General features: G+C 52.4%; 4 protein-coding genes across 4 annotated transcripts; 2 read left to right on the top strand and 2 right to left on the bottom strand.

Moving 5' to 3' along the window:
- Positions 1 to 5,705: 5,705 nt before the first annotated feature.
- BJX67DRAFT_310743 (FAD-binding oxidoreductase) lies at positions 5,706 to 7,527 on the bottom strand. Its single transcript, XM_071027150.1, has 3 exons — positions 7,276 to 7,527; positions 5,931 to 7,200; positions 5,706 to 5,874 (listed from the first exon to the last, which is right to left on the bottom strand). The coding sequence occupies exons 1-3, from the start codon at positions 7,411 to 7,413 to the stop codon at positions 5,741 to 5,743; spliced, it is 1,542 nt and encodes a 513-aa protein (XP_070881214.1). The 5' UTR covers positions 7,414 to 7,527; the 3' UTR covers positions 5,706 to 5,740.
- Positions 7,528 to 7,706: 179 nt separating this feature from the next.
- On the top strand, positions 7,707 to 8,874 carry BJX67DRAFT_366852 (SDR family NAD(P)-dependent oxidoreductase). Its single transcript, XM_071030453.1, has 3 exons — positions 7,707 to 8,088; positions 8,147 to 8,426; positions 8,496 to 8,874. Exons 1-3 carry the CDS (start codon positions 7,803 to 7,805, stop codon positions 8,692 to 8,694), a joined length of 765 nt encoding a protein of 254 aa, XP_070881213.1. The 5' UTR covers positions 7,707 to 7,802; the 3' UTR covers positions 8,695 to 8,874.
- Positions 8,875 to 9,093: 219 nt separating this feature from the next.
- On the bottom strand, positions 9,094 to 9,717 carry BJX67DRAFT_385857 (uncharacterized protein; the record flags this gene model as incomplete). The annotated part of the gene is made up of 1 exon (XM_071033955.1): positions 9,094 to 9,717. One exon carries the CDS (start codon positions 9,715 to 9,717, stop codon positions 9,094 to 9,096), a length of 624 nt encoding a protein of 207 aa, XP_070881212.1.
- A 5,906-nt stretch (positions 9,718 to 15,623) lies between these two features.
- BJX67DRAFT_385856 (uncharacterized protein) lies at positions 15,624 to 16,913 on the top strand (the record flags this gene model as incomplete). Its single annotated transcript, XM_071033954.1, has 4 exons — positions 15,624 to 15,718; positions 16,151 to 16,349; positions 16,412 to 16,759; positions 16,812 to 16,913. The coding sequence occupies 4 exons, from the start codon at positions 15,624 to 15,626 to the stop codon at positions 16,911 to 16,913; spliced, it is 744 nt and encodes a 247-aa protein (XP_070881211.1).
- Positions 16,914 to 18,246: the final 1,333 nt, after the last annotated feature.

The following is an 18,246-nucleotide window of genomic DNA, read 5'->3' as shown; positions in this document are numbered from 1 at the left end:
CGCCGGCCAGTCTGGAACGGAGATCGCTGCTCTCGCGGCGTCGGTGATGACGACCCTGTGGCATGACAAGCCAGATCGCATCGTACTTTATTTCTCCTTCGACTTGCGGAACCCGAGCCAGTGCACTACTGACACTATGTTCCTGTCCCTCATACGACAGTTGTTGTTAGCCGACCCATCCTGCTTTTTGCGCGTTAGCCACCTATATAAGCTGATCACTGCTGGTCTGGGCTGGTCCCTGGAGGGCTTCTGGGCTTTTTTTCGGTCACTGATTCAGATTCCCCGACAAGAACCGATCTTCTGTATTATTGACGGTGTCAACAAATGCAATCCTGCCTGGAACCACTGGCTGGGCGACTTTCTGTCCCTCGCTTCTCTGTCTGGAAGTAGAATCAAGCTTCTTCTCGCCGATACTGATATGCCTTCGGGTAGTGTTACTTCCGGATCTCTAATACAGCTGGAACATCATGACGAACCCCGCGAGCAGCTCGAGAAGTTTGTCCGCACGGAGTTGGAAGAGTTGATATACAACGATCCGTCGTTTGCAGATTTCGAGGAAGCTATACGCGACAGGCTTCTTCATCCCGAAAGCACATTCCTCTCTGCAAGACTGTGCTTCAAGTGGCTCCGGGATCTGGACCTGCGGTCTACGCCATCGTCCATGGCGGCGGGCCTAAAATTGATACCCCATTCACTAGACTGCGTGTATCGTGTCTGCGTACTCCCCGTCCTTGCTCAAACGCATTCGCCATGGTTCCGGGATGCGCTCCGGCTTATCGTCTTCGCACTGAGACCCCTCAAGGTCTCAGAGCTGTCCACCTCTCTAGCCATTGCCTGGGAAAACCAGGGATTAGTGTTCTCTAGCGAAAATGTGCCAAGAAACCTGGCGAAGGACCTTGAGCGAGCTTTTGGTGATCTCATAATCATCGAAAATGATGAAGTTCTCCTTGCACACAGCTCGATCCAACAATTGTTATATGAAGCGAGAGCGGAATGGGACATTGGAAGTGGCGTTGTGGGCCATGCTCAGATCGCACGCATGTGCATTGAGTATCTTCTCCATATCCAAGTGCCAAACCTACGAGTCCGTATCAATGACACTCCGCAACTGCCTGGCTTCCTGACTTATGCAGCTCGATACTGGGCTCAGCATTACAACCTCATGGAAAGGTCAACTGTAAGAGATCAGAACTTACAGAAGAAGGCCCGACAGCTCCTCGATGATGCTCCGCGCATGAGAATGTGTTTTTGGGTTCATTGGGAGAGGGGCTATCAGCCATTGGCCCCTACTACAGCCTTTACTGACCCTCTGTTGATTGCCGCAAAACTTGGACTGGATGATATTTTACTTACTGAACTTGGCAAACTTCAGAACGCCCCTGAGCGTGAGTCCCTTGTCCTCGATATCGCCTCTGAGCGGGACAATGAGCACATCGTCGATGTTCTCGTTAAGAAGGTAGCATCTGCAAAAAAAGTACGAAATGGACTGCATCTGGCGGCACAGAGGGGCAACCCGAGGATTGTCAATCTTTTCCTGAATGCTGGTGTCGCGGCTGACCTTCGTGACGATACAAGTTCAACGCCTCTACACCTTGCCGCGCGCAGCGGCTATCGGGATGTGGTTCTGAGGCTGTTGGCCGTCGGTGCTGACGTTAATGCTGTCGATATGAACAACCGCACTGCCCTCCATCTGAGCGCTGAATATGGCCATGCGCACGTAGTGGATGCGTTGTTGGCGGGAAAGGCAAATACTGATGTGGTTGACCGCGAGAGGTCGACACCCCTGCACCTGGCCACCAGAAGTGGGCAGTTGAAGGTTATAAATGTACTTCTCTCAGCGTCTGCTCAAGCGTCAGTCGAAGACATGAATTCTTACACGCCACTGCACATTGCAGCTCTCCACGGGCTTGTGGAGCCACTGCGCCTCCTCAGGGAAATGGTCAATAAGGAAACGAAAGACGGCAAAACAGCGCTGCATTTAGCGGCTGAAAACAACCATCGCGCGTCCGTGGAGGAGCTACTAATGCTCGAAGCTGACCCAGAAGCTGGAACTGGTAGCAATGTAGGCACACCGTTACACCTTGCGGCTCGCAAAGGTCTCTCTGATATTGCTGGCATTCTCCTGAAATATGAGAGCAATCCTGATGCAACCAATGATGAAGAGCAAACGCCCTTGCACTTAGCAGCAACGAATGGGCACGGTGGCGTTATCGACCAACTTCTCGATGCTGGTGGCGACCCTGGTGCGGTGGATGTCACTTCTGCAACCCCGTTGCACCTTGCAGCGCGGGAGGGACACTGTGGATCACTTGTTCGGATTATAAATCGTTACAGCTCTCCGGTGGATGTTCTAGATGAGTTTGAATTTTCCCCATTACATAACGCTGCTCTTCGAGGCGTTTTAGATGGGGTACGGATACTGCTGGATGCCGGGGCTAACATCGACACTGGCGGGTTGCAAGGCGCCCCTCTGCATGTAGCGATCCGAAATAACCAACCGCAGGTTGCAAGCTACCTTCTGGAGCAAGGAGCAAGTACCAATATACCTGACGGCCGTGGAAGGAGGCCGCTGCATGCCGCGGCGGAAGTAGGGAACGGCGTCCTAGTCGGCCTCCTGGTAGAATCCGCTGAGGTGGATGGCATAGATTATGCCGAAGTCACTCCTCTGATGCTTGCGGCTGAGAGAGGAAGGGTGGAAGCCGTACGATTGCTACTCGGGGCTGGCGCCGATGTTATAGCAGGCAGCAGCGAGGGACTTACGCCTTTGCACTTTGCCGCGCGCTCTGGTCACTCTGAGGTCGTCGATGTGATTCTGGAGCATTTGGTGCATCATATGGCACACCAGCGTCAGGGGACTCGTGCGAAGGATAACAAGGGTCGGATCCCTCTGCATCTGGCTGCTAAGAACGGACATACGGGAGTTGTCGCGAAGCTCCTGTCCTTGAGTGGGGATCGCCAGGCAAAGTCTGCAGACTCACGCGGTCGAACACCGCTACATCATGCTGCTAAACACGGTCAGGCGGAGGTAGTCAAGCAATTGCTCGCGAAGGGTGCAAGCGCTGTAGCCACGGATTCCCAATACCTCACTCCGTTGCACCTGGCGTCTAGTGGTGGGCATCTAGAGACTGTGGCTATACTCCTCGAGGAAACCAGAGATCCGGATGGCAAAGACGAGGACGCTCGGACCGCTCTACATTGGGCGTCCCAGTCTGGGCATACGGCGGTCGCTCGTCTGCTACTTGATCACGGCGCAAATATGCATCTGGTCACCAAGGAGGGCCAGTCGCTGCTGCACTTTGCGGCCGAAAGTGGAAATCTTGAGATGGTGCAACAGCTCTTAGAGTCGGGATTCGATATTAACGAGGCAAACCGCGACGCGGAGACGCCGCTCGCTTTGGCTGCTGCGAATGGCCACCTTGAGATTGTAGAAGCACTTGTTAACGCTGGCTCGGGTGCACTGGATATGGATGGTAAGAATGGTCAGAGCCCACTGTCGCTAGCCGCAAAAAAGGGCTATATTGCTATCGTCGAAAAACTTTTGAAAGCCGGTGCGCGTCCTGATGGGAATGTCGAAGAAGCCTCTGAGTCCGGGGCTACGGACTCACCGTTAATCCATGCTGCGCAATACGGGCATCTTGAAGTCGTCCGTCTGCTCGTAAAAGCCGGCGCGGCGCTGAACTACGAAAACCAGGACGGCAAAACGCCGTTCTTCTTCGCCGTGAAACAGGGATACGAGGATATTGTCAAAGAACTTTTAGAAGCGGGCGTTGACATCAACGCTATGTCAGTGTGGCCTCCAATGTACACTGCAGCATACTTTGGGCAAGCGGGCCTGATTCTGCTGTTCATAGAGATGGGGTTTGATATCGAGCGTCCTGGCCCAAACGGATGGACTCCCCTTCACGCAGCGTATGACAGTTCTGAATGCAGCCAGATTCTCCTCGAGAACAAAGCTGAGAGAGATCCAGAGACCCGGGATGGTTGGACGCCGTTACATCTGGCCGCTTATAGCGCTTGTCACGACACCATTTCGGTTCTTCTTATGCACGGTGCGGACCCTCTCAAGCAGAATGAACGCGGAGATACGGCGTTTCATCTCCTAATGGCTGACGAGCACGAGCACACCGTCCGCAAGATGCTCAACGGTGCCCCACCAAACCTGGATATTAAGAATGTCGACGGCTGTACCCCGCTGTGGGTGGCTGTCGCAAACAAATCCGAAAAAATTGTGAGCTTGCTTTTAATGGAGAGCGAAGTAGATGTCGATCAGCAGGTTGATGGCACAACGCTTGTGGAGCAAGCAGCCGAACTGAAGAACACGACCATTATCAAGATGCTGGTCGAGGCGAATGCCGATATTCGCACACTAGCTCCTTCTCTTCTGCGGCTATCCGCGCGGACGGGGGATCAGGATCTCTTTAAGGCGCTGTTAGAGAAGGGAGCAAATCCATTGCATGCCGACGACTATGGGTGGACGGCGGAAATGCACGCTTCAGCTGCTGGTCACGACGGAATTCTGCAAATCCTCCATGAAACGAGTTTGACGAGCGTGCGACGCTCGGGCATGCATGCTGCAATCGGCCCGACGGCGCTCAGTGGAAAGAACAGAACCGAGAACTGTGAGCTGGCAGAACGGAACTTGGTCGTGCAGCACATGCCTAGTGCAGTCAAACGTAGGGGCCAATTGCAAATCTATCATGTAGGGGCTGCTCACCGTTTTGTTTATTATTTAGGCCGCGCTGGCGTTCGGGCGAATTTTCCAATCCCACCGCAACTGGGACCTTTCTATTTCGAGGTTGAGATACTTGAATGCCCGGAGGGAGGGTGAGTTGAGTCACTTTGCCGATTGATCAGATATGCAAACTAACCAGAGCACTTACTCTTTTGTAGTGCAGTTGGAGTTGGAGTCTGCATGCAAGATACTCCCCTCAACCTCTTCCCGGGATGGTCAGACAACTCCTGGGGCTACCACACCGACGATGGCCGGAAATACCACGACAACTACCACCACCCGGGCGAAGTCTACGGCGAGCGAGCCCGTGCCGGAGACGTGGTAGGGTGTCGGGTCGACCTCGATATTGGCGAACTGTCATTCAACCGAGGCTCGACTCGCTTTGGTAAGATCTTTATTTGTGTACTTGGTTGCTGTTCTCTATGCTTATCTCTTGCTTACTTGCGGCATAGGCATTGCCTTCACCGATGTAAAAGGCTGCTTGTTTCCGGTCGTGGCTATGGATACCCCAGGGACGAGGTTGAGGGTCAACTTTGGGGCAGACCCGCTACGTTACTGGGAGCCATGATGCGTCGACAGGATAGATACTACAACACTCCGACTGTTTTGTTTTGTTATTGACGCTCAGTGAATAAATTATAAGTGTTATTAGGAGGCAGTTTGTTGACGCTGTGAGGGTGCGCCTGATGTAGAATAAAGGTAGACTGGTAGAGTTAGGGCTTTGACCGTACGCCGCCTGCCTGTACCAGTGGCAGATCCCGGCGTACGGGGAATACCTAAATGAACCAAAAGTATGGGGCTATGAAAGCTGTTAAAAGGAAACGGTCCTTGCTCATGTGGTATAAAATGAAGAGGCTAATTGGTGGTCAAGATCCATGGCACCGCTCACAACAGGAACAGAACGAACAGGCAGGTATCACAGGAGAATATTCATTGTAATTTTTCGTCGAATAACTTCATGATCCCTTGGTGTCACATATAGTACGACTGCTACGCTGATCCAATATACTACGCCGGAGCATCGACCGACGCACAGAGATTGTGCCACTTCCGGAACGTGTTATGCGGGTCGTATTTCTCCTTCAGGGCTCGGAGTCGAGCGAGGTTCTCCCCGAATATAGCCCGGACGGGAGTGCCGTGACCTATACAAATAACTGTTAGTCCCTGCCCTTACCCTCTAACTTCCGGTCGAACGTACCAGCGTAGTTCGCATAGATCCCCGTCCCGTGCTCGGCGACGCTATACCCAGGTTTCGCAGCAATACCCGCGACGCTCCCAATCCGGGCGACGAGGTCCGACTGCAGAGCGCGGATGCGGGCGTCGAGACGCGCATCGGCCCACTCGAAGAGCGCGCTGACGTTGTAGTGCGGCCCGCGATTCGCAAACGCAGTCGCGGAGTTCGAGACCGCGCTCACCTGCGCGTGGGGGAGGAGCTCGAAGAGGAGTCTGCTTTCTTCCTGGGTCTGTGGGTACGCGCGCAGGATGCTGTTGAAGTCGTCGTATATCAAGGCAACGAAGTCCGCGGCAAGAGGGAGGGTGATGTTTGAGCCCTGCAGGCTCTTGCGCGGGCCGATGTGTGGATCGACGGGGTAGGGGATGTTCGCGGTGTGCTTGGAGAGGCTGCTCCGTCGGGGGCCCAGGGTGTCGACTGTGCTGAGGATGTCGTTGAGGCTGTCGTAGGGGAGCATTCCGGTGCTGTTCAGCACGGAGGGTAGGGACAGCAGAGGCGCGAAGAAGCGCTCTGCGGCTGGTTGGGGGCCGTTGTAGAAGACGACTGCGAGGATGGAGCATTGCGATTGCGACTGCAATTTCGACTGCGACTGCGACTGCGCCATGGACGGCAGCATCGTGAATCCAAACCAGAACCCCTGCCTCCCGTCTGTGATGGCCTCGAAGCGGTTCGCGAACTCGACAATCGCAGGGAGCTTCTCTCGCGAGAAGACAAGCGTCCCCGCGAAGACAGGCTGGTCCTGTCGATGCGCCCGGAATCCCAGCTCAACAGCAACCCCAAAGCTCTGCCCGGCGCCTCGAATCGCCCAGAATAAGTCGCTGTGCTCCTTTTCCGATGCAGTGACGACACTCCCATCCGCGAGGACCATCCGCGCCCAGAGCAGGTTGTCAATCGCCAGCCCATACTCCCCAGTCAACCATCCGTACCCGCCGCCGAGCGTCGCGCCCGCAGCGCCGATATGGCTCAGCGTGCTCCCCACGACGGCGAGTCCGTGCTGCGCGGCGGCGACGTCGATGTCCGCCCACAGTGCGCCGCCCTGGGCCGTGACGACGCGCGCGGCCGCGTCAACGTGCACCGCGCGGAGCGAGGAGAGGTCCAGGACGATCCCGCCGTGGGTGGTTGAGGCGCCGCTGGTCGAGAGGCCGCCGCCGCGGGCTGTGAAGGGGATGTCGTGGTGGGTTGCGAAGCGGACGACTATCGCGGCCTGGTCGGTCGATGTGACCCGGACAATTGCGCCCTGTCAGGGAGGACGTTGAGAAGAGGGATCATTGATATAAACGTGGGTTCATGGTGGTGGTGGTGGGGGGCTTACAACGTATGTGTCGCAGGTTTCACTCCATTGTTTGATGCTCTCGACGTAGCCGTCGCATCCCCAGGTTAGGATGTCTGCGTCTGTTCCGTCCAGTTCCTCGCGCAGGCTGAGAATGTTTGAGAATGGTAGGAAGGGCATAGCATCGTTGGCTGGAAGGATTTCAGTGTGAGGCGTAAGAGGGTGGTGCAAATCGCATGATCAAACATGATAGTTATATTCTCCCCCCGATGGGCGCTCCTATCCATGGTCGACTGTGTCTCTTGATCTGCCGAGCCATTCACTCGACGTCTGGTTGTGCCAATCCGGGGCATTCTACGGCCGGAACCAGTCGTTGAGAACCACACTCCCGAGCGAATCGGTACCTGTCCCACGAACGAGCATATCATAAGATAAATCATGCGGAGGGACATCGTATGATCGGTCGAAACACGATTACCTATTTATCGGACGTAACCCGGCCGCAGTGCCTTCGAGTTATAACTCTTAGTACCGAAAGTAATTATCTACAGCTTGCATTACCTGAAATAATGGACACCAAACCATTCACCGGCAAAGTCATCACCGTCACCGGCGCAGCGCACGGCATCGGCCTCGCAACAGTGTCGTATCTCGTCTCGCGCGGCGCGACAGTTTGCATGGCCGACATCGCACGCAGCGCCCTGGAAAAGGCCGCGGAGAGGATCCTGCACCAGCACCCCGAGGCGAAGGTCACGCACACCGCCGTCGATGTGCGGGACAGACAGGCCGTGCAGAGCTGGATCGACGCGAGCAAGGAGGCGTTTGGGCGGCTGGACGGGTGTGTTAATAACGCTGGTACGCGGAGTCTCTCTGCCTTGTATCTCTATTTCTACATCTGACAAAAGTGGTTTAGGGGTTGTCGGCAACGAGTACAAGCCCATCTCCGAAGTCTCAGACGAGGACTGGAACTACGTGCTCGATGTGAATCTGAAAGGCGTCTTCAACTGTCTGCGCGCTCAGCTCCCGGTCATCGAGGACAACGGCAGCATCGTGGACGTCGCCAGTATCGCGGGGCAATTCGGCTTCGTCGACCTATCGCCGTACGTCGCGTCCAAGCACGGGATCATCGGGTTGACCAAGTGTGCTGCGAAGGAGGTGGCGGAGCGCGGAGTTAGGGTTAACACGATCTGCCCGTAAGCCCCCCTGCAAACTGTGAAACTGATCACTTCGACAACAGGTGTTGCGATGCTAACTGTGCGCAGCGGGAATATCAAAACGGCGCTTGTCCATGACGAGAATCGCAAGTCGCATGGCGCCTTTGCGCCCAAGGTCTCGCCGCAGCTGTTCAAGAGGTATGGCCATGTGGACGAGGTTGCTGCGCTGATTGGGTTCCTGCTTGGGGATGAGAGCAAGTTTACGACGGATTCGATCTATAACGTCGATGGGGGGTGGACTGCTTGACGTGTACGACGATGAAAAAAAAAAAAAAAGGATTTCTTATTTGTTTATTAAGTTACAGTACTGAAAATTGGACAAATAATATGCTTGCTTAGTTTAGACCAGTTATGCTCATACCCCAGCCGAGGACTGCCATTACTGCACATTGGAAACAGAAAGCGGACACGGACTTTGAACTGCCACTTATATAACTCAGTTTTGGAATTGTGTATGAAATAGATAGATGCAATTATGTACCCCCGACTAGGTACGCTGCTTAGATCTCACGCCTGCTAATATTTTCCACCATCCCCATAGTAAACCATCCCCATAGTAAACCCAACACCATGCTTAATGCGTTTAGATAAGGTAGCGAGATGGCTGAACCAGAAATTGTCGATACCAATACCGCTATTCCACACTCTAAGACGGGGACCGCGGGCTAGGAATTGCGTTGGCGTACTCCGGGTGCGCTCGCCGTACATGTTCACCCACTTTATCCTTGCGCGAATATCTCATTTGGCATCCGGGCTTTGGACACTCGAACTGGGGATCGAGGTGCTTCGTATCGATGTGGCGTTTCAGGTCTGCGGTGCGTGTGAAGCCGCCTGCGTAGGTGCAGCCCTTCCATTCACACTTCAAGGCAGCCGTTTCTGGTTGGCCATCTGCACCGGGAATGGCCCGCGAGGTTTCCGGTAGTGGTATATCCGGTGAGACATTAGCGCTCGTTGTCGGATGAACTGGTTGAGAGTGGAAGCCATGGTGTGTTGGCTGGAAGCTGGAGTTGTTGGTATGCCATGGTGCCGCAAGGGTATGGCACGGTGGGAGGTAAGCTGCCATGGGAACTTCGTGGTAGGCATGAGTTGGATGTTCGACAGTAAGGTTGTAAGGTTGCGAGCTCTCGAACGGGATAAGAGGTAGGGTGGAGGGGTGGTGTGCCCTGTACTCAGAGTGTGGAGTGTGCTGGGATGCATCGGCGGCTAGAAGGGCATACCCATGCTGACAGAGAGACCGGCTGGTCTGGGGGCATCCGCAAGGGAACGACATGCTAGGTTGCGAGTAGAGAGACGAATTGATAGAAGAAGCTGGCCATCACGAAAAGCGAGGGCCATGAGGGCTACCGAATTTATATCCTGAAATCGAGAGAGAGGCGCGGTGAGAGAGGGAGAAAGAGAAATGGAAAAGTTTGCTGGCACCACCCCGCGAATTCTACGTCGAGACCACCACGCAAACTTTGCCTCGAACCAGAAGGGCGTTTCCCCGTGCGGCCAGCAGCCAGATCTCTGCGGGTGCCTGAGACCCGAAGATGTGAAAAATTCCGGCCGGCGGCGGAAAGGCGGCGGCAAGGACACTCGTGATCGCATTCAAAAACTTTCTCTCGGCCCTAATTGCCCATTCCGGGTCCCTGGAAGAAACTCGGAGCCCTTGACAGCTTGACTGTGAGCGCCCACCGCAATTTCAGGGACGGAGATCCCCTTGGCCCTGGGTTTGGTCTCGCGAACCAAAGGATTCATATCCCAGTCAGGGCCCAAGAACGAGTCACTACCAAGAGGATCCGCTTGACCCCCAATCAGTCAGTTCCTGACTGACTCCGGGGAGCAGTGCTGACAGGCGATCTGTGGTCTTTGAAATTATGCTCCAAATAATGGCGGTCGATCTGCGACCTGCCATTTGCTTGTATGAAGATGGCAGGCCCACCACCACGTGGCACCGGAGATGAGTTCGAGGTGTCCCGAGGTCGACGCAACAACTTGCCAATATCAACGAGAGCATGAGGCGTATTTGTGGGTCGAAGAGATGACTCGGGAGTCCTGCAAGTGGCCAAATGTAGATTCATCATATGACCGGACCCAATGCAGCTCATCTCGTCATTGCTGACTGGCTCCGATCAACCTGGATAAGCAGTTTGACCCTTGACCCTTCCGCGCCGCTTCCGGCGCGTCAGGCGCCTGGCGAAACAGGGTATCTTGCTGACGAAGCTCCCCAGCGATGATCATGAAGAAGAGGGCCAGGAGGGACTGAAATTATGGCTTCTGACTCAGGAGCCGCGGACCAAGGGAGAGGAAGAAGAAGAAGAAGAAGCAGAAGCAGAAGCAAACAGCGTAATGCGGGCGCAGATGGATTCGGGATGATGCAGTCTGAAAACGAAAGTCGCTTGGGGATCCCAAGCTGCCCACCGCGGCGGTTGAGCCTCCATCAAACAGAGCGTGCCGAACGATGGAACTCAAGATCTGGGCTTCATTGGCCAGCATCAAGACTGTGAGGTTTTGACGTCGAAACTAATGCGCCTCAGACTCGACCCGCAGATCTTGTGAGTCGGCTCTCGACAATCTGCGAAACTGCAGGAAACAGCCCTGAACCCCCTTTCCAATGAGAGATTCCTGCAGCATCGGATCTACAAGGCTAGCAATCCTTTCATTTGGGACTGCTCACCGCTGGATATTACCCCAGTCGCCCTTCTGTTGCCCTGGTCGGCGAAGGATTAGCATCCAGGTCATTTGGGCAAGAGGCTGGGTGTCAAAGCACACACAGGCTTTGGTCGCTGAAGGCGAATCGAGGGGCGAGAGACGCTTGGCCATTTGGCGGGAGCCCTCACTCCCTGATTTTCCACTTGTTCTGTTTCTTCCACTTGCTTCTCTGGTTTCTCGCGTTTCTCGCGTTTCTCTCGTTTCCCTTGTTTCCCTTGTTTCTCTTGTTTCGAACATATGTTCATTTATCAGGACAAATCCATGGTTTGGGGTCTGGTCAACCTCAAGGTCTTTTCTGTCGCAATCCCAATACAAGAGAGGCCCCGCCTCGTGGCTTTCATGCGGCGTGTAGATATACTCTGATGAGGCACTTTATCTTGGCGCTCCCGTGGTAAAAAAGCCATGGTATTCGCATTTTGATACCTTTGCCATGTGATTTCATTCCAATGGAAGATCAGCCCTGCGGAGCGGGAGTGGAGTGTCGACTTGAACTGTGGAACTGCCTGTCACAGTGGCCCTGACGATACTCACTACTCGTAATCGGGACGTTCAGCAGAGGTTGTCAAGACAAACTTTTTGACAACTGTGGAGTCCCATGTAACCTACTAATCCTATTTAAGTAATTCCACTAAACTCGAGGTCGGGACCTCAGGACCAACTTCTCATGACGGTCAGTCAGTTGTCGCCAGCGAGGTTGCAACAGACAACTTTTTAGTGTCGCTGACCGCTCAGATCCACATTATTATTACGCTATTCCAACTTGAACTTGGGGTGCCTCTCCAAAATTTTATTAAATTAAATTGGCCTTGCTTTGGGAAACAGCACTAAACCTAATATAGAATTGCCGCCAAAAAGTTGTCCTATCAAGTTGTCTTGACAGCCTTCTGCTGAAACGTCCCGAATAATGGAGGGATTTTGCACCTGCTTCACATCACTTGAATCATGTTCTCTAACAGGTTTAGTTAAACTTTATTACGACGGGAGTAGCTGACTGCTTGTAAAAAAGACATCTCACAATGGTAAATTAAAACACTTACCTGCTGATGAATCAGTTGGTTTGAGCAATTCTCAACACAAGCCATCTAGAGTTGCAGTGTAGGCTTACTTATACCTGCTTGATAGCGTCTGGGGCATATTAAAATAGCTGCATGGGAAGATATTGCATGATCAAAAGGCTGAGGCCCTATATTACGTGCAAAAGCGCGTGTTTGTATTTATATATATTTTTCAAGGGACGGTGAACATTGATTTTTGCCTTGAAGACAGCGACGCTAAACCTCTTTCACGCCTGCTTCTACTTGGCATTCCAAAAGTGCTCATCTCAAAACTTGCAGCTTGTTCTTCAAATCATCTGGCACGAGCATGTGAATTTTCAGGCCAATCCAGAACATGACCTCCGAGTCGAAAGCCAGGGGAGGTACTCGTGGACCTGATTCAGACATTATGGTTCAACTAAGTGGGTCATTTTACAGATTCGCTCGTTCCTGCTGCAAGAATCTGGGCTGCAAAATCCCTCCAAGAAAATCGTTGCGGCTTGACGACCAATACTTAACTACAGTGCTTACGCATCGTCCAAATGGCTGTCGATCTGCAACCGGAATTTCCTGGTGTGAAGATGAGAGGCCCACCACCACGTGGTCGGAGGTGAGTTCGAAGTGTCAACAGAACAACTCGGCGGTATCATCGAATGACCGCGCCCAGTGCAGCTCATCTAGTCCAATACTGACTGGCTCCTATCAACCTGGATAAGCAATTTGACCCGCTGGTCCTTCCACGCGGCCTCCCACGCATCAAGCATCTGGTGAAATGGAAATATCCTGCTGATGAAGCTCCCAATGGTAATCACGAAGAGAAAGGGCATCAGGGACTGAATTTATATTTCCACACTCAGGAGCAAGGGACCAAGGGAGAAGAAGAAGAAGAAGAAGAAGAAGAAGAAGAAGAAGAAGAAGAAGCAAAAATCGAGCTTTTGCAGGTACAACGCAAGTGAAGACAGATTTGAGTCTCCCAAATTCCCCAAACAAGCTCAAAGCTGCCCACCATGGCTGTCGACTGCACAGAACGCAGGATGCCGAATGATGGATCTCGAGAGCTGGACTTTATTGGCCTGCATCCGTTTGGATGTCGAAACTAAAACGCCCTTTAATTGGGCTCGACTCGGAAATCTTTCCAGTCGGCTTGCAAGGCTGTCTGCTTCCTTGGATCTCTAAAGCCAGAAATCCTTTCATCTGGCACCGCTACACGCAATTGGATATTCCTGAGAACCATTGCCTTTTATCAACTGATGGTCATTGCCCGGTTAGCATTGGACTTCACCTCACCTCACCTCACCTCACCTCACCTTACCTCACCTTACCTCACTTGGCATTACTTGGCATTGCTCAATTAACACCGTTCCTTTGCCCTGGTGGGAGCAAAGGATGCATATCCCGGTCACTGGGCAAGAGGGAAGGCGTCAAGGCACACACAGGCTTTGGTTGGCGAAGGCGAGTCGAGATTCCCTGAGACGCTTTTGTTGCTCGCTCACTACGTGGCGAGAATTGGTATTTCCCAAAGTCCCAAGTTCTTGGAATTTCCGTTAGCTTGATTTTTGTACAAGTTCTGTGTATCTTTGTCCATGTTCTTCTATTAGGACAAACCCATGATTCACAGTCTGGTCAGTGTCAGGGGTTTTTTTTTCTTTCGAACCAGACCAGGGTTGTAGTTAGGGGTTGGTGTTGCTAGGTCTACCTTGTCCAGTCAAGTATCCTCGACGACTCTAAGTTTGTCTCCTGTCAACCTGGACAAGCAACTCGACCTCCTGGCCCTTCCACGCAGCCTCCCACGTGTCAGGCACCTGGTGAAATAGAAATATCCTGCTAAGAAAGCTCCACAGCAGTAATTACAAAAAAGAAGGTCATGAGAGGCTAGCTGAGGACCAAGAGAGTAAAAGAAGAAGAAGAAGCAAATATCAAGCTTTCCCAGTTGCAAGCGGGCGCCGGCAGATTTGGGATGATGCAGTCTGGAAATAAAAAGTTGTTTGGCGATTCCAAGCTGCTAACTTTGGAACCGCGATGGTTGAGCCTCGAGAACGGAGGATGCTGAATGATGGAACTTGGCGTCTGGACTTCATTGGCCAGGATCAAGGTTGTTCTATTTGACATTGAAACTAATGCACCTCAGACTCGACCCGCAGATCTTGTGAGTCAGCTCCTTCGTTCAACAATCTGCGAACAGCAGACAATGGTCCCGGACCCCCTTTCCAATGAGAGCTGCCTGCAGCATCTGATCTACAAGGCGAGAAATCCGCTCATTTGGGACTCTTCACCGCATTTCGATATTGCTCGGAACCATTGCTCTTCTGTTGCCCTGGGGAGGTGAAGGATGCATATCCCAGTCTTTTGGGCAACAGGCTGGCACGCGGACACTGGCTGGGAGAGGGGTGTGGGGAAAAAAAAAAATCTTTTCTGAAAACAAAAAATATTCATTGTGATCTTTTCCAAAAACTTGCAAAGATAATCCCCAGGCCTCGGCCGCTGAAGGCAAATCGAGAGGCCAGAGACGCTGTGACGGCCCACTTACCACGTAGCGGGCTGAGGTTCCGAGGGGAGTGAGAGCAGTAACGAAAGAAGGGATGAGCGCGTCCTCTTGTTCATTGTCGAAACAAGCCCATCGTTCGGCCATCTGATCAACCTCAGGGTCTCTTCTGTCGCAGTCCCAACGCAACGCAAGAGAGAACGCGCGTCGCGGTTTTAGCGTGGCGCGCAGAGACGCTGTGACGATGTCAACCTGCTTCCAGCGATTTTTCTTGGCCACGACCATGGTAAGAAAGCCCTTGTATTTGTATTTTTGATGCCTTAGAGGGAACCCATGATATTGGTCTGCACCAAAGTTGTTTGTTTCGTCGCAGACACCAACCGGTACCGTTGGAGGTATCGCGTTGAATGACCTAATCGGGTATAGCGCCGAAGCGGAATTACTATTGTACGCGAGTTGCCCCTGAAGGGCCCTTGCACCAAACAGACCTTGAGAATACACACAATTCTATGAGATTCAACCTGACGTCAAAACGTTGAGCTACCCTATCGGATCAACCCTTAATCCGACATATCGTATCGCCCTCCGCAATGATCGCCGGGAAGGACGAATGTGGGTTCAAGCTGTGGGAAATTCATGCGCGGGAGTGGTCCGGAAAATGAACCTTCTGTCAGCGCAGCCGGAATCGGTGTCGGAGGACCCGTTGTCCGGTCCTCAGAGGTCGGCCCCAGCGATCGGCCCCAGCGACTCGGGATCGAGATTAGCGTCTTGAGTTTGAAATATATTGATTGCAGTGCACTCTTTGCCCGGGCTGACACCTCCTGGCGAGGGTCACGCGCCAGGCTGACCGAGAGAATCCCTGTCGAGATGGTGTGTCCGGCGCGCTCCATCACCTCACGCTCCCTCCCTGGCCCGTCTCAACACAAGCTCCCCCTTTGCCCTGACTCTTTCTCGGCACCAAAACACAACATGGGTTCTCCACACACGATCCTGGAAGTGGTCTCAGTCTTCCAAGTTCCTCGTCGCGTTGCCGCCCCACCGCTAGTCTACGTCCACGGGTCCACGTACTGACTGCGGTTACCATACTCTTTGAGGTGGCTAGTATTATCCCCGCCACATAGTTACTCCTGCCACACCTTCTGGCCAATATGCTTCTCCAAGACGTCCTTGGATTCCCGACTCGAACTGCGAGACCGCCTGTCATAGCCTTAATTGTCCTCACGATACTAACTTATGCGCCTCAGACTCGACCCGCACCGTTGCAATACTTGAAACTAGCACATCCAAGAATTATTCGTCCGCTAAAAGATAGATTTATAAATACCATTGGATATGCTTGCGGGCAGACTGAATTAACCCGGCGTTTCTAGATCTTATCAGGTGGAAATCCGCCCACGCGATGGGGTGAGAGTCCGGTGGGATACCCCTTTCCCGAATCCCAGGTGAATGGACCGGTTGTGACTTGGTTAAGCAGCAAGGCTGTGGCTAACTGACAGCCTCGTCGGCAATCTGCGGAACGGCCCAATATACAATCAGTGGTGGCTGTGCCCGATATTGAAGTTTTGCGAAGTGTGTGAGAAAGGCGTCCAGCAAGAAGATTACGACCCATTTATATTTCTCTGCAGCAGTGTCTCTGACCTGCTGCATGGATGGGTTGTGCAAGGATTTATCTACTTTCGGAAAATCAGGGAGATCGTAAGTTATGACATCTGCCTTGTTTAGATGTTCATGCTTTGTTAACATTCTGCGCCTACCAGGAGGCCAAAGTCCTTGCCCTTGGAAAATCCTTCGATCGAATTGAGCGGCATGGATCTAATGAAACCCGTGAGATCGAGCGAAAGAATCTTCGAGATGCCCGAAATCTGATGTTGCAGCTCCATGAGCTCTGTTCCTACCAAGTACGCCATTACCGCAATCTCGGGTACTTGTCCAACATTATCAACGAATCCGTGAAGGAACACGATGACATGCGCGAAGCCCTTGGCATCAACTTGATAGCATTTCTAGAGGTGCATAAAAATCTCTGCACACTTGCCCCTTGGGTCCAGGGTATGAAACAGAACCTCGAATCAGCCCAGAAAGTCACGGATAGCTGCCTATCCACAGTGAGCCTTCTCTGTTAGCTTCAGCTGACCCTGAGCCCTAACATCATGCTAGCTTTCTCTGTTACTCAACATGAGAAATAGTCACTCTGTTGAAGAAAACACGAAATTCCTCGCAACTATGGCAGAATACAGCAGCAAAGAAATTACCAAGTGAAAAACATTGCAGAAGCAACCAAAAAGGATAGTGAGGCTATGAAAACAATCGCTATGATGACTATGTTCTATTTGCCAGCGAGCTTTGTTGCGGTGGGTTAATGCATCCCGACCAAAGATATAGAAGGTGAAGCTGAAGGCTAACTCATATGCCTCGATAGACACTATTCAGCATGGGGATCTTCAACTTTGATTTTGAGGGTGGAAGAAACGGTACTCTGTCTCTGTCCGGTTCCTGGTGGATCTATGCAGTCGTGGCTATTCCACTCACCATCAGCACATCCACTTTCTTCTGGTTCATGCAAAAGAGGCAACGGAATCAAGGTAAGGCAGCTACAGCTGAGAAGGTAGAGTAAATGACCTTGGATTTACGGACAATTCTGTCCGTCATATATTCTGTGTGGTCGGGGAGTTCCACATCTTGTCGTGCCTGTTGCGACTGCCTTTGTTTGTCATGTCGATCAGGGAAATGGAGGGGTCGTCAAGTTATCTCTGCATATATGTTGGGAGAGTGGTTGAATTAGGTCTGGAGAAGAGAAGAAGGAAGAGGTTGACTCTAAAAATGAGGTCACTCAACACCTAATTCTAGATTTGTAACCTCTCGAACCGCGGAGACGCTTATCCCAGACCCTCCAATTGTTTCAAAGATGTCCTAGTCCACATCTCTTCTTAAGAGTCTATATACTCGTCCTTTGGCGATCATCCCGTGAGCGGCTCGTAGTGTCCAGCGCCGATGGGTTGGCTGGATTGTGGGTTGCGCCGCGGACGACAAGAGCGAGCCCGATGGAATGACGCGCGGGTGTAGAAGCGAGTATCTAGTATCTAGTACTCTTTCCAGGTTCTGTACTCTGACTTGGGCTTGGGTTGCTTGTTGCGGATTAGGATTTGGTGCTGAGTTGCCCCCGGAGGGTGTGGCTCTCTATAGAACATATCAGCGGGCAAACAGACATCAAAGGGAGTAGGTACGAGTATTGTATTCCTATAGAGAGTTATCAATGGGGACCAGGTTCTATGTGGTGTGCTGCAGTGTTGATAGTCCTGGAGGATGGGATGTGCACCATGGTAAGGCATTGGAAACCGAGGGTAGGTTCAGCATGGAGCAATCCCCAAAGGATCACAAAGGTAATATTACAAGGAAGTGGGAAAAAAGAATAGGGTGGTCTATTACAGTTAGGAAATGCATGGAGAAGAAAAAAATTGCATATCAGGATCTATCATTGTGTGAGAGGCCCAGTCTGTGCGACAAAGCACGACCCTGTCGACGACTAATCAAGACCACACAAACAAATAATAACAAACCCCCCAGGCTCCTGATCTCGAAGAGTCGACTTTCC

This window comes from Aspergillus lucknowensis (genome assembly GCF_044049455.1).
Source record: "Aspergillus lucknowensis strain CBS 449.75 chromosome Unknown BJX67scaffold_71, whole genome shotgun sequence".
Taxonomy (NCBI): Eukaryota; Fungi; Ascomycota; class Eurotiomycetes; order Eurotiales; family Aspergillaceae; genus Aspergillus; species Aspergillus lucknowensis.
This window is presented reverse-complemented; position numbering and strand designations above follow the sequence as displayed.